The 15333-nt window shown below is 66.2% G+C and overlaps 1 protein-coding gene across 1 annotated transcript in view; it reads right to left on the bottom strand.

The window, feature by feature from the left end:
- The window catches only part of KIF26A (kinesin family member 26A), a 39092-nt gene extending 24045 nt beyond the window's left edge, over positions 1 to 15047 (bottom strand). The window contains exons 1-3 of the mRNA XM_055556204.1: positions 14887 to 15047; positions 14275 to 14520; positions 2351 to 2785 (exon numbers count right to left, since the gene is read on the bottom strand). Of these exons, the coding sequence (XP_055412179.1) occupies positions 2351 to 2785; positions 14275 to 14520; positions 14887 to 14928 (723 nt within the window). The 5' untranslated portion in view covers positions 14929 to 15047. The remainder of the gene's footprint in view (positions 1 to 2350; positions 2786 to 14274; positions 14521 to 14886) is intronic.
- Positions 15048 to 15333: the final 286 nt, after the last annotated feature.

The following is a 15333-nucleotide window of genomic DNA, read 5'->3' as shown; positions in this document are numbered from 1 at the left end:
GCCGGAGTGGGGGGCGGGGGGTTGCGCCTGATGGGCTGTGGCCGGGATTCACAGCACGTCCCTCCAGAAGTATTTAATTCTACAGCCTAACACCCAGTGTTTTAACACTCCAGGGCCACCTCTAATGATCAATGCCCGGGTTCAGGGGAAATAGCCTCATCTCAGTCCTAAAGTTCTATTTATGGTTCTAATAATCTCTCTATTGATCGCCAGGACTGCTGTCTAATTATAAATCCATTCCCACCCAGCCTGAACACAATCAATGCACACATAAAACCAAGAGCGAGCCTTAAACGCTCACGTTTTATGATGTGCAGGCCGCCAGGGGGCTGCCCAGCAAGAGCCCAGTGACCACCCCCCGCTACCCGGCACCAGGCACAGAGAGGCAAACAGACCGCCAACGGGGCTGTGCCAACCCGCCTTCTCCCACCGCCAGCTCACACACGCCTCTGCCTCCTGGGGGTCTCTCTCTACCTGCGAGACTGCGCTCAGCTCCCTCCCCAGATAAGGAGCCCCCTGGCTGCTCTCACACACCTCTGGCCCACCATCTCTGACACTTACCCCACGCCCAGCTCAATACCACCTCCTCCAGGAAGCCGCCCAGCTCTCTGGAGCTCTCGCGGCACATTCCTCCTGGGCAGCCCCGCTCTCGGCCAGTAGACACCACGGGACAGCAGAGAGGCCGCCTCCCTCTCCCTGGTCTCGCCCCAGGCCTCAGCAAATGCAGGAGTCAGGCGCAGCGAGGCCACATCCAGGTGCACCGTCAAGCCAGCCAAAGGCTAGCTCAGAACCAGAAGCTCTTCCTGGAAGCCCCCTGTGCCCCCAGCTACCAAAGGCCAGGGAGGGCCCCAGGACAGGGCAGCCTCAGACAGACTGGCCCCAGCAGCGAGTGCCCAGGGGCCCGCTCCCAGCTCCGGCAGGATCTTGTCAAAGGCCACAGGGAAGGCGGCAATGTCTGGTCAGCACAGCTCAGCGCCTTCAGAGGGGCCAGCCAGCCCAGAGGTGGGGCCGGCTGGGGTCTGCCCTGCAGCGGGGGCTGTGTGGGATTTGGTCCCAAGAGCTGGGGGCCCTTTCCAGGGCCTCCACCCCCCACAGCCCCTCGGGTGACATACGGACCCCAGGAGGTGTCTGCCTGGTGCTATTTCAGAGACGCCCACTGGCGAGACGGTGCAGCCCACTCGGGCAACTGGGAAGTTTCCCCGGCCACTTCAGATCTGACCTCCTATCCCCAGGGCTCCATGGGGCGGGGCAGAGACACAGCCACAGACACCCGTGTGGGGCTGGCCAGACGACCCTCAGCGCTGTCTCCTGGTGAGGCCTCCAGGCCCCCACATGGACCCTGCCCTCCGCTGGGAGAGCTCGTCCTACTTTGTCCGCTTTACAAGGGTCTGTTGGGCCCTGGGTCTCAGCCCCCAGCTGAGTAGCCGTGCAGCTGAGGCACCCCCACCCCATTACGAAGCAAGGAGCCCTCTGGGGCAAGACCCTCCCGGCCCTCAGCTGGCCCCGTGTACCACCAAATCCAAACCAACCCCCCAGCATCCCTGTCCTGCAACCCATCCTCTCCTGCCCAACCCCGTCCTGGTACCCCCCTCCTCCTAGATGGGAAACTGGGGGTCACGGAGACACTGGGGAGAGACTCCCACCAGCATAGCCCTGTGACCCACGGGGGTGAGGACCCAGCTCCACCCTCCAGAGCTGGGGTTTCCTCAGACCTTGGGGGCCCCCCCCCCCGAGCACACACAGTCCCCCTGGTGCCCAGAGCTGGTTCCACGAGGCCATTCCACGGCTGTGGGTGACAATCGGGCGGCCCTAGGCGGGGAGCCCTGGAGGGCGGGGGGCAGGGGAGCGTCCCAGGGTCAGAGGACGCCGGGGAAAAAGAGGAGGCCAGGCCCCGGGTCGGCCCCCCTGACTCTCTCGGTTCTGGCGCCTGTCCACGGGGCAGGTGTGACCCCAGGGACGCCTGTGCTCCAAGCAGCAGAGGCCTGGACGGGGCGGGACCAGGGGAGATGCTAGATGGCGGCCTGACCTCCTCCCAGGAGCCTGCAGGCCCTTCTGCCAAGCCCCGGTGCCACAGGGGGTCTCAGAGTGACCGGACCACCTCGGAGGTGCGCTGCGCAGGGCAGGAGCGAGGCTCCAGGGGATGGGAGCGGGCCCTGCCCACGTGACCTTGCCCGCACACCTGATGTGCGCCGTGGGAAGGTCTGGGGCCTCCCCCAACACGCACAGCCCCCCTGCCCTCACGGAAACCACACCGAGGGGCCCCCATTCGCACCTGGGCACTCAGCCCGGCGGAGTCCAGCCCTGCCTGGTGTCCCGGGGGCCCCCAGCCCACCGGACGCAGGGCACTCACCAGGCACGTTGGCGGCAGGAAGCTGTTGACCCTGGAGACGCTCCACATGCCCTCCAGGCACTGCTGGGCCTGGATGGTGACCGTGCTCAGGGCCCCGCCCAGGCCAGCGGGCGCCACCGACACCTGGACGCTGGGCCCGGAAGGCCAGGCCAGCCCCTTCCTCCTGTCGGGCCCCGCCCGGCCTGACTGCCTCCCCGCAGGGCCCGCCGCCGCCGCAGGTCCGTCCCTGGGGCTGGGGGCGGTGCTGGGGCCAGGGGGCGCGGGGCTGGGGCCTCCCGGGGCGTCAGGGTCCTCGCGGCTGGCGGGCGCCTGCAGCAGCTGCAGGGCCTCCTGCGTGAGCTGGGTCAGGTGCGCGGCACAGACATCACAGCGGCGCTCAGCCTCCGGGCCACACGCGGGCAGCTTGTCCAGAAGCAGAGCCGAGAGGCAGGGGTCCTGGGGGAACAAGAGATGGGGGCAGTCAGGGTCCGGGCGCCAGGACCCACCGCCCAGTGCTCAGGTCCACAGCAGCCGCCGCACCATCCATAACTGACTGATAAGCCTCGAGTAGCGCTGCCCACCAAACCCACCAGAAAGCAATCATCGGGGCTTGAGACGCCCTCAGTGCCCGTGACAGCTGCCCACCTCCTCCCCGGTCATGACCGTCCCACTCTTGGCTAACCAGGCATCTAGCGGATCCCAGACGACCCACCTCCAACAGCCAAGGCCGCGTGCCTAAGCAGCAGCCAGAGGGCTGGCAGAAGCGGGGCGGCCACAGCGGGCTGGGGGCAGCCGGTGCCAGGGCCCCAGCTGGAAGCAAATCTATTCCGAAGCCCATGGACGTGGGACTGTGGGGTTGGACACCTCTTCCTGCCTTTGCGCCTTCTCTGGCCCTGGTCTACAGGACCGAGTGGGCAATTCCAGGCCCACAGGAGGACCGAGGCTGGGCATGGCTGGCAGGAGGCCGACGAGATGGCCGCCACGCTTCACCACAGGTGTGGACTTGGCCCCTGCAGCCCACCCCCTGCCCTGCACTGAAGGGGACACCTGGGTCTCCTTGTAACTGCAAGCCTAGTATCAGGAGCCCAAGAACAGGAGCTGGGGAGCCCAGCAGAGGCCCTCACCTAGCCTGGAGGGTCAGGGAGGGATTCCTGCAGGAGGTGACATCTCTGGAAGAAAAAATACGAGGAGGAGGGAGCCAGTTCTCAGAAGGAGCCTCACTGGAGGGAAGCTAGTAAGAGTCCCACTCCCGGGGCCCAGGCCCAGTGCCTCAAGAGCCCACCGGGCTCTGCCTCAGCCCCTCCCCGGGGTCAGTCCCACAGGGCTCAGCGTCTGCACCAGGGCCAGCCCCTCAGCATTTGTGCCCTTCCCCAGGGACGAGCCCCAACCACGTGCAGGGTCGGAACACTCCCTCCGTGACCACCCAGGATGTTCCCACCACCAGCTGACACTGCAAACCCACATGTGGGCCGGGGTCTCCACTCCGGCAGCTGGTGGGCTCAGCCCTCCCTGTCACCCCCAGTCTGCAGAATGGGGGCCTCCCTGTCCCTGATCATACAGGCTCTGGCTGCAGTCCAGCTGCCCAGTTGGCCACAAAAGGCACTATGACCTCCTCAAACCCTCAGATGCAAAGGCCAATGGCACCGTGCAAATGGGGGTGCCTCAGTCACCCCAGCTGGGACCCCCCGAGCCTGACCTGCGACCGGCCAGACCAGTGTCCACAGACACCTGGGAGGGCTTCACGGGGGTGACGGCTGAGGTCGGGTGGCCTCGCCACGAGGGGACAGTCTCTGGTCCAGCATTAGCTGGCGATCGCCCTCCTCTGTGTCCCCAGGACAGGTAGACTCAGAAATAGTTCCGGTTCGGTCCACATCACTGTGATAGAGTGAGGACTGAAATAAATTGAATCAGGTGACTTTTTTAGTTTCCCAATTTCACAAGCTTTATGTTCACACTCTACCACAGGTTCTTCGGCGTGCAACAGCATCGAGTCTAAAAAAACAATCCAAGGCTGAAAACCAACGTGAATTAGAAAACAAAGTCGTTAGGAAAACTGCGTTGATAGACTTCCTCAACGCAGGGTGGCCACAGGTTTGTGCAAAAACGCCGTATCCAAAAAGCTCGATGAAACGAGGTGAGCCTGTGCCGCCCACACTCCCTGCAGGCTGGGCCACAGAGCTGTCCCCTCAGAACGCCCCACCCTCCCCGGGACCAGGTCGCAGGAGGGCTGACCTGGCCAGGCCGGCCTCGCCAGCTGACTGATCCACGGGCTGTTCCGGAAGGCCTGGCTTTGCTCTGGCCGGGGCTGGCGGGCCCCAGAGCCTCTGAAGTGCCTGGCGGGCCTGGTCCCAATTAACAGACACCCCCGCCCCCCAGCTCCCCCGTGGAGCCCTGGAAACGCTTCGGGGACTTCACTCAGGTTGTCCACAGGCCACAGATGGAAGCCAGACGCCCCATCCCCAAGCCACACGGGGCTCAGACAGGCCGCGGCTGTCACTGTCCCCCCACCACCCCCCTGCCCGTTTTTTCCAGACCTGACTCTGATGACTCTGGTTTTTCCACTCAGCGGGAGGCGGCTAATGGTGGGCTGGCGAGGGGAAGGGAGGGCCGCCTGCTACAGCCATTAACCCGACTTGAAAGGCGGCCCCGCCCCGCCCGCCCCAGGCCCAGCCGCCCATTGTTCTAGGGCCTCTGCCTGCCGTGGGGAGCCTGGCCCCCAGGGAGCATGCCCTGGTGCCCCTTCCACGTTAGGCTGGCTCTGCAAGCCAACTGCAGGGGCTTCCGTGCTTGTGGAAACCCCCCAGACCACAGACGTCTCCCCGGAGTTCCCAGGAGGGCCGGCCACAACTTACTCAGGCCCCATCCTGTGGCCAAAGCCCCCGTGAGGGGCCAAGCCCCTCTTCTAGCACCAGCAGCCAAGCCCACTCCCCTAGGGGACCCTCACCACCATCACTGCATAGGGCCCACTGAGCCCCCCAGTCCTCGGGGGGCTCCCAGCGTGGGGCAGGCCCACCGCTCCAAGCCCTGTAACACACGCAACACCAGCAAGGAGGAGAGGCCCGTCTGGGATGACCACACAGAGAGCAGGGAGCCCTGAGCCCTTCACCGAGGCCAGGCAGCGTGGGGTGGGCCACCACGGGGGCCAGAGGGCGGCTCGGGTGGAAGCTGGGCCGCTGAGCATCCCGGGACAGTCACTGCCCTCCGCTCACTCGGACCCACAGCCCACCCCTGGAGACCACCCCTGCGGACCAGCGAGCCTCGGGCGGGACTGACCTAGAGCAGACCCCCTGCCCCCAGAACCCTGGCCTGGGGCTCGGGGACTCCATGAGGGGGCTTCTCCTGGGGGCTGGCACTGGCCACTCCCAAGATGGGCCTCCCGGACACAGGAACGCGAGGTGCTGACGCTGGGCAGCCCCCAGAGAGACAAAAGCCCTCCCCCATCCTCAGCCACACCCCTGTCCCAGCAGAGCCCAACACAGCGAGAGCTGGGGGCGGGCGGGAGGGGCGGCCCACCCTCCTGGGCCTGGTCTCCTCCCCCAACCCTGGGGCAGCTCAGGGCAGCACCCTGGGCCCAGGCCCCTGAGGGGTCACAGCCTCAAGTTGCACAATTTTAACACCCCCCACCCTGAAAGGCCCAGCCAAGGCACCCACCCCTCCCCTCAGGAGCCCTGCACCTTCAGAAAGACAGTAATTACCCCACCACAAAATATTACTGTTAATTTCCTCCTTATGGTCTAATTAAACAGATACTTTACTTGCATGTGGAAAATGTTTTTCTTCATTTGATTCAATTTAGCATAGTATAACCCACCCTTGCACGCTGCCTGGCTTTCGGGGAGTTCCCCCCACTTAAAAATGATGCCTCTCCATTCTTCATCTTGTTTCCAGGGTCTCCAAGCTGCTTTAAGTAATCCTTCCATTCTCTCCTGTGAGGGAGCCTCAGGGGGGTGGTCACGCTGCCCCACCACAACTGCCAGGACGGGCTGCCCCCGCCCAGGCCGGCCAGGCCCACCCAGAAGGTGGGTGGGAGTGACCAGCAACTGCCCCCCGCCCCCATGAGCGACCCACGGGAAGGGGTGGGGGATCAGGTCAGAAAAGCCCCAGGACTCAGGGCTGTGAGACCATCCTGTTGAGCCCCCATCACGCTGGGTTTTAAAAGGGGGCCCGGCCCCCATTGGCGGGGCAGCCAGAAGGCCCAGGGCCCAGAGGCCGAGTCTGGATGAGCGCCTGAGGCCGCTGCTTGGTCAGGCTCCGCGAGCGGGCACCGGGCACGGCCCGTCGGCCACAGACCCCTCCTGCCCACCCCCCTTCCCTCCGCAAACAAAGCAGCTGGGCCATGACCCTGTGCGGCCCCCGTTTCCCGAGCTGACAACAGGTCCAGGAAGGGATCCCAGGCCACCGGGTGCTGCTGTCGAGGACGTGCCCAGGTCCCGTGCAGCCGGGCGGGCTGGGGCTGCGGGTCGGGGGCTCAGCTTTCCAGCCACCTGCCTCAGCCATCCCGGGTCCTCCCACCGCAGGGTGCCTCACCAGGGGCCCGCCCCCAGCCCAGGGCCCTGCCACCCACTGAGGCCCAGGGGAGACCTGAGCCTCCCTTTGCCACCTCGACCTGCAAGCCTGCAGTTCTGAGGCCCTGAGTTGGCGCTGGAGGGGGGTCAGGGGGGGCACAGCCTGGCCCACCCAGCACTGCCCGGCACCCATCCCCAAGGCCCTGTGCCAGGCGCCGGCCAGCTGGGCAGCTCGGGGTACACACTAGCTCATTGAGACCTCCTCCCCTCAATGGCCTCCCTGTCCTCCTCCCGGCGGGTGCCCCAGGGGGCAAGAGGCCAGACGGGCAGGAGGGTCCAGATGGGCAAGGGTGATGGAGAAGCAGCTCCGTCAGGACCCCGGCTGTTGGGGGCGGGGGCACAGTGGGCAGGGTGCCTGGAGCACAGCTGGACACGGCCTTCAGTCCAACCATCCACCCTGGGTTCAGGCACTGCGATGGACGTCAGTCTCCTCATCTGGACCACCAGGTGATAGAGCACCTCCACGGGCTGCCCAGACCCACCCAGGGTGGGGTGTGCTGCCCCCCACAAGCCCAGTCACGGCCCAGGCCCCCCAACACCACTTGGGGGGTCTGAGAGCCATGGCTGGGCACCCGACCCTTCCCACCAGCCACCTCGCAGGGAGGACAGGTGCCCGGCAGGACGACTGGCATCACATCGACAACCAGCAGCCCAGGCCTCCCACAGGCCGCCTGCCCTGGCTGGAGAGTGCCCTCGGGGCTCCAGGATGACTAGCCTCTCAGGCACCACCACCTGGGAACCACCCTACCCGCGGCTGCTTTACAGACGGAGGCTCAGAGACACTGAGACCCTGAGGCCAGGCCACATAGTTTGGGGAGCAGACCTGAGGCCTAGAGGGTGGGCCACACGGGAAGGGACGGGGCCAAGGACAGGGGCCCCAGGGAGGAGACCGGGGGGTCTGTGTCTGGGTCAAGGGTAGCCACCGAGCAGGTCAAGCTGAGAGGGCTTCCGGACAGTCCCTTGGGTTGGTTTCGAAAAGGCCAGGCGTGTGGGGCTGGCGGGAGGGTTCCAGGAGGCAAAGTTGGGGGCGGCCTTGCACCGAGGCCGTGGGGGGCGAACGGGGCCAGGGCGCCTAGGACGGGACCGTTAGGAAGGAGCAGGCCCAGGGCCTGGCAGGCTCCACCCAGAAACAGCGCCGGCCCACACCCATCACATGGGGTCAGAGGGGAGCGGGCACGGCGGGGCCGGGACAGCCCCCTACCGAGGCAGGCGCGGCAGGTGCTGGGCAGCGGGCACTGTGCCATGGAGGACTCTAAGTCCGCCATCCCTGGGCCAGTCCAGCCCCCACGGCTGAAGCCAGGGAAGCTACCCAGGGCAGGGGCCAGACCAGATGAGGCCAGGGAGCTCCCAGAGGGCCAGGAACCCTCCAGTCCACACGGTCCCTCACGCACAAGACCAGAAGCAAAATCGCCCCCTCACCCGGAGGGGCCAGAGGGCTACTCGGCCAAGGACGCTGTCCCCAGACGGGGAGGGTCTGCCCGGGAGCAGCCACGCCACAGACCAGGAGAGTGTCTCGACAGCCCCGCGTCCACCCAGCGGGAAGGGGAACCACGGAGGTCAGAGCTCCGGGGTGGACGCCGGGGGCAGCTCCCAGAGGCCAGGCCTCCCAGCCTGGCTGCTTCCAGAAGCTTGACAGGAGCCGACCCGCCCTGACCACCACCGCCCAAGGTCCCCAGCCCCAGGGAACAGATGAGTGGATGCCAGGCCTGCTTCTACCTGAGGGACGCCGGGCCCGCTTCCGTCCAAGGGACGCCGGGCCCGCTCCTACCTGAGGGACGTCGGGCCGGCTCCCACCTGAGGGACGCCAGGTCCGCTCCCACCTGAGGGACGCCGGGCCCGCTCCCACCTGAGGGACGCCGGGCCCGCTCCTATCCTGTTTATTTACTCACACCCTGCCTCTCCTTCCACATAAACTGCAGTGGCTTCCAGGAACTAGTCGGCATGAATTGGAAGCAAAACCACGTGGCTAATGACCATTCATGTTAGAACAAGCAGGAGCGACCAGTTCTGACAGACAAGTAAGAAAGGGCCCATGTGACGGGCAGACGCTGGAGAGTACATTGCTGTGAGCTTCCTGGCAGGCAAAGGAAAAAGAAAACCAGATTTTGCTCACCATTTAAGACAAGAACCAGCTCTTCTGACTTCCAGATTCAAGATTCCTTCAGGACACCTGATGGGGCCTTGAAGAGGCCCCAGTGACAGTGTCAGTCCCCAAGCCGTGCCCCACTCTTTGTGACCCTGTGGACTGGAGCCTGCCTGGCCCCTCTGTCCATGAAATTCTGTGGGCAAGAATACACTCACCCCCTGACCCCCATCTCAGACCAACACAAGCCCCCGCGAGGCTCTGAGCAGCTGAGAGGCCGGGCTGACCGCTGGCTCCCCGGCTCAGCAGAGGGCCAGTGAGCCACCTCACACTCCCCTGCTGGGCCCCACCACTGACCGCAGCTGGCTCCCTCAGGAAGCTCCCTCCTGCAAGACGCAAAGCCCCCTCACCAGACCCCGGCCCCGAAGCCCCATCCCTGCTTCAGAGGGCTCATGACCCAAAGCTCAGTCCCGCCCCCCACAGCCTGGCCTCACCCCCTAACCCCAGACCAGCAAGGACACAGGACGGACACACGGAGCCCGTCATTTCATCACGGGGCCCAAGGAAGCCCCCAGAGACAGCAGGAGACACCAGCCAGACCGCCATTCCTCCAGGGAGCAGGGGCGGCCCAGGCTCGAGCCCCGGAGTAGCCAGGAGCCTCCAGGTCCCACGGCCTGCGCCCTCCCCAGCTGAGTCACCAGGCCCTTGCCAGCTGGGAAGATGCCTGGCCGCCACCCCCAGGGAGCACCGCCCCGCTGCTCTGGGGCCTGCCAACACCCGGCTCAGCTGCTGACGGCAGGCGCCCCGCCCCAGGGAGCCCCTGGAAGCTGGTGGGGCTCTGGCCAGGCTTCAGACAGCACGGGGGGCCGGATCCAGGGATCTGACTGCAGACAGCAAACACTCAGCATCAGCTCGGCCTAGCCCCGGCCCGCCCCGGAGCCCACCACTGCACGCCAGTGTGGCTCAGCATCAGATCAGCCTAGCCCCGGCCCGCCCCGGAGCCCACCACTGCACGCCAGTGTGGCTCAGCATCAGCTCGGCCTAGCCCCGGCCCGCCCCAGAGCCCACCACTGCACGCCAGTGTGGTCACAGCTGGGGCCGTGGGGACAGGGCACACAGAGGCCCGCCACCCCCAAGCCAGCATGGAACGCTGTCCAGGGTGGATGGGTCTTCCCGGACGGAGGTGGAAGGGTCTCCCGGCCTCCAATCTTAGAAACCTGGCCACATCACCCTGGGCCGTGCACGGGACGAGCCCACAGCCTCCTTGGCAGCCTTCAGACTCAACGTCCAGCTCGGGGAAAACATGAAGCAGTGCTGGGCCCGCAGGGCTGGGCAGTGGTTCTGGAATTCGCAGGGCCAGGGAAGACAAGAACCCCCCTGCCCGGGTGAGCGAGAGAGTCACAAGCGTGAAAGGAGGGTTGATCCCTTTTCCCCATCAGGGCGATAATCCATTCAGCGCTGATACTGACACATGGAAGTCATGGTTCCCGAGTCGCCCCCTCAGCATGGCGCATCTGGATGGCAGCAGGAGCCCTCCCCCCTCCGGCAGCCGGGGCCCGCTGTCCTCCCTGGGGCGCTCGTCAGGGCGGGGCTGGGCCCAGGGTCCAGCTCAGCAGCCCTCCAGGCGAACCCAGCCGGCGTGGGAGGGACAGTCGGGGCCCTCCGTCATTCAGCAAACTTCTCTGGGGTCCCGGCCCCCTGCCTGCTCTGACATGGCGCCCGGCCTGGGAAAGGGACACTGGCCGCAGAGACCACACAGCAGCCATGTGAAGGAAAGGGGGCGGTGGGAAGCAGGGATGATGAAAGTGGTCTGCGGGAACCCAGGGACCAATTTGCCAAGGGAGGACGGGGCCTCGGTTCTGACCCCGGACACAGAGCGGCCAGTGCTAAGCTGGAGGGCACTAGGCTGCGGCTGAGGAGAAAGACCCAGCTTCGGGCCCTAGTTGCAGGGCGGGGGGGCGCTGGGAGCCCCCAGCAGAGGCCACTCAGAGGCAGGGGCAGGGAGAACAGAGCAGTGCCAGGGGAGGTGGGGGCACTGGGGAGGAGCGGCCCGGGGAGACCACGGGACAGTCCAAACCACAGGCTCCGGGCCCTGCAGGGCCCCAGGGGTCACTCAGAAACGAGGCCCAGGACCTGTGAGAGGAGAGGTGCCTCTGTAGGGGCCCAGGGGCCCCAGCCTGGCCCCTTCCCGCCAGGCCCGCCTCCCGTCTGGGTCCAGGCGGGACAGCCTCTGGGTGGGCTCCAACCTGGGCAGGCAGAGCGTGTCCCCTCCCCCATGTCCTCAGGGGCACTGAGGCTCAGAGGGGACAGGGGACATGTCCTATCCACCCTGGGGAGGAGGTCCCTGGACGGGAACCTCAATTACCATCACTGCCCAGATGGAGAAACTGAGGCACGCAGAGGAGAAGGGGGCACAGGCAGCCAGGGAGACGCGAGCTCTCCACCCAGGTCACCCAACAGCTGGGCAGGCCTCAACCACCACCCACCTCCGGTGGGCACCAAAGACCCGGACACAGAATGACCCTGAGCCCACATCCCAGAAGAGCAGCCAGGGCCAAGGCATGCAGGTACACGTATGCCAGATATGGCCCCTCACACCTGGGGAAGGGGTGTAAAGGTGGTCCTGGGCACTGTTCTTCAGTCGCTCAGTCGGGTCCGACTCTTTGCAATCCCATGGACTGCAGCACACCAGCACTCCCTGTCCCTCACCACCTCCCGGAGCCTGCTCAAACTCATGTCCATTGAGTCGGTGATGTCATCCAACCATCTCATCTTCTGCGACCGCCTTCTCCTCCCTCCTATCTTTCCCAGCATCACGGTCTTTCCCAATGAGTCAGGTCTTTGCATCAGGTGGCCAAAGTATTGGTCACGGTACAGAGAGGGAAATCGAGGCCACAAGCTCTCAGCGAACCTGCCCGAGGTCCCACAGCAGGGAGCCGTCCGTCTACCGGCAGGATGGTGTATGAGAAGCCAGCAAGGAGTCAAGTCCTGGCCGGGATTCTGAGGGCAGAGGATGGGGTGGCTGCGGGCTGGCGGAAAGATCAGCCTCTGTCCACACCTGAGACCCAGCAGGGACCCCTGAGGCGAGGGCCTCTGGGCCAGGTGGGGGCCCCAGCTGCACCCTCACTCACCCCCTGCCCCGGGAGCCCAGCAAGCCACCTCCTGCCCTGGGCATCCCCAGATGCCCCGAGCGTGAGACTGGGTGAGATGACAGCCGACAAAGCTCTCTGTGAACTGCAGAGCGCTGTCCCCACAAAGCTCATCTCCTCAGGACCAGAAGCAAGAAAGGGCCCCCCAGGAAAATTCTAGGAACCACCTCTGCATTCCAGCGCCTCAACTTCTGAGCAGAGCCCAGTGCCCCTGGACCCTGGGGCCAGACTCCTGGGAGGACCCGCAGGTGCTCAGCCAGAGCCAGTCACCCAGCCCTCCAGCAGCCCGGCCATCACCCAGGGATGCCCCGCCATCCCTCCCATTCCGAAAGCAGACGCAGCCATCCAGGCACCACCTGCCCTACTGCCCCAAGGGAAGCTCCGGGCAGGCCAGGAAAGGCCTGCTCACCCAGGACAAGGACACCCGCCGAGACCTGACCGCCCGTCCCAGGGCCCGGGAGGCTCCGCTGGAGAGCCTGCAGCCCCGTTGGGCCTGCCTGCAAACCCTCCGGAGAAACAGAGAACAACAGGGCCTTCCCTCCCCCGGGCACAGCACCCCCAGATTGAACAGCACCCCCAAGAAAGACCGCTGGAGGCTACCCCCATCTGACAAAGGAGGAAACGGGGGGGAGGGGGCCATAGAGAGGAACCGAGCTTAGGACCTCGGTCTGCTGGCTTGCCAGGGACAGCTGGGGAAGTGGGTGAGCCCTCAGCTGGCACTTAGGGGTACCTGTTGCCAAACTCAAACTTGGAGAGGCCACGGGAGGTGGAAGTGAGCACTCTGGGTGATCGGGGCCTTTCCTGATGAGCTTGTCTGCAGGAAGAGACCGCTGAGACCTCCCAGGTGAGGGACCCTGAGTCCACCAGCGACTGGTTACCTGGAGCTCTCGCCACCAGGATCAGCTGCCCACCTGCGACCCGCCAGCCGCACGTCCAGCACCACCAGGCAAAGCCTGGCTCCGTCAATAAAGCCCCTCCTCTCTATGGCCTCGTCTGCCCCTAATGGGGGAGCAAGATGGCCCTGTGGCTCTGACAGGTCTCCAGCGTATATCCGCAAACATGCTCTCCTGGGGCCTGAAGGTGGTGTGTTCTTAAGCAAACTCAGGCCATCCGGGGCACAGAAATTGGCTAGACTGTACCCCCCCACCGCCCCAGCTCAGAACAGCAGATGTGGGAGGTTCCAGCCCCAACCCAGGCCAGGCCACAGGCCCCTCCCTCCCCTGACCACCGAGAAAGGGTGCCCCGGACACACACCAGACTCACGTTCCCCTCCTGCCCCCTGCCCACGCCCACACTACAGGGAACACAGATGGACTCCAGGAGGCCAGGGTCTCGCCCAAGACCGCAGGGCCTCCTTGGAGAACTATATTTAGATTCAATTGGGATTATTCGGCCTTACTTCCCAGGACAGCTTTCAGAAAGGCTGCAGGTCAGGCGGGAAGGGCTTCCTCTGGAGACCCCCACCCCCCCACCTTCCCAGGCTGTGCAAACTTCCAGGGCGCATTGTTCCTGGAACAATGGTCCCCGCTCCTTCCAAGACCAGGGCGAGCCCATTGGCTGCAGATCTCAGCAGGGCCCAGGCCCCTGGCAAACACCTTGGCAGCTGGACCGGAGCCTGGGGGAGCACTCGGGTGACCATGGCCCCCAGTGGCAGCGCCCCAGAGTGTGTCCCTCACACGGCTCTCACCCACGAAGCAGGAAGGGAGCAGCGAGGGCCCCCTCACAGCGGGGGGCCCACCCCCGGCCCTCCAAGCCCTCCTGCCCCAGGTGTGTAGTTTCCAGACACTTGGCTGGGGGCCCAGGTGCCCCAAGGGCAACAACGCACGGGGTGACCTCTTCTGCAGGCAGGGCAGGAGCTGTCCCGCCCAGGGTGGAGGCCTCCCCACCTCCCTCTCTCCCCTCCCCCTCCCACACACAGACGGTTCCAGCTGCCTGTCTGCAGCAGGAACCCGGCCCAAGCCCCCTCCAATCAGACCGTAGGACCCTCTGAGGATGAAGCCCCCCAGGGGTGTTACAGACGGAAACCGAGGAGGCAGGAGATTGGCCAAAAATCCACGGTGGAGCTTTGCGCCTGCCTCCAGCACCCGAGTCTCCCAAGTTCCAGCATGGGCCCTGCCCTGGGGACCGGCCCGAGGAAGAGTCACTTACCCGGAGGGGTGTCCCAGGACCGCTGACCAGCTTCCAGGCCTGTCGCTTGAGCTCGGCGAGCTTCGTGTGGCAGTGACGGCACCATCCGCCTCCACCGGCCGAGTGGCCTTGCTCTGCGCCCGGCCCGGCGCCCTCGGGCGCAGGGCGGCTGCCGCATGGGTCCTGCTCCGGCCCGGAGGTCAGCCTCTTGCGGGGGGACACTTCCAGCAGCTGCAGCGGCTCGCGGGCCGGGCCGCCCTCGGCCACCTGCGGGGGGGAAAGGGGACAGTGAGCCTGAGTCGCTGGGCGGGGCCACCCCAAGGACCCAGGCCCGGTAACTCCAGATCTCAGAGCGCCCCGGCCCGAGAGCGACGCGCTCGACAAAAGTTAGGAGCGCTGGGCGCCGACCTGCAGCCCACCGCGTTCTTCCATCCCAGGAGATCCTGATGGGGCTGCCCCCACCCCAGCAGGAGGCCCGGCGCCACCCGCTCGGTGCTCCAGGCCCCGCCCCCAGGGGAACGCCGCGCGCCCCCCGCCCGCCCGCCCGCCAGCATCCTCGGGGTCCCGGGATCGGTCCCGCACCGCCCGGAGGCCCGCAGTCGCCCGCCTTCCTCTCGGGCCCTCAGCGCGTACCGCGGGTTGCGCAGCGCACAGGGGGCCGCCGCGGCTGCCCATGGCCCGGACGCAGGAAGGGCTGGGCGGGCGCTTCGGGGCCACCCGGGCTCTCCAGGGGCGCCGCGGCTACGTGATCCGGCCCAGAGACGCCCCCATGGCCCGTCCGGTCGCTCCGAAGTTCGCAGCTCGGGCGAGTGGAGAACAGAGCTCCGCAGCTGCGGCGGCGGCGGGCGCGCACGGAGGCGAGGGCGGGGCCGGGGCGGGGCCGGGGACTCCGGGGCGGGGAGGGGCGGGGCTCCGGGAGCGCGACCCCCCCCGCCTCCGCCCCTGCCCTGCAGGCCTTCGCTCCGCAGCGCGTGGGGGAAGGGGTCCCGCATCGCAGCGCGGCCCCACCCGCTCCAAGGCCCCCCAACCTGTTAGGCGAGTCTCAGTCCCAGGGAGGGGCGCTGGGGGCCCGCGGTGAGA

The sequence above is a fragment of the Bubalus kerabau genome, chromosome 19 (genome assembly GCF_029407905.1).
Source record: "Bubalus kerabau isolate K-KA32 ecotype Philippines breed swamp buffalo chromosome 19, PCC_UOA_SB_1v2, whole genome shotgun sequence".
Taxonomy (NCBI): Eukaryota; Metazoa; Chordata; class Mammalia; order Artiodactyla; family Bovidae; genus Bubalus; species Bubalus kerabau.
Note: the sequence above shows the minus strand (reverse complement) of the source record. Positions and strands in the feature narration are given on the sequence as shown.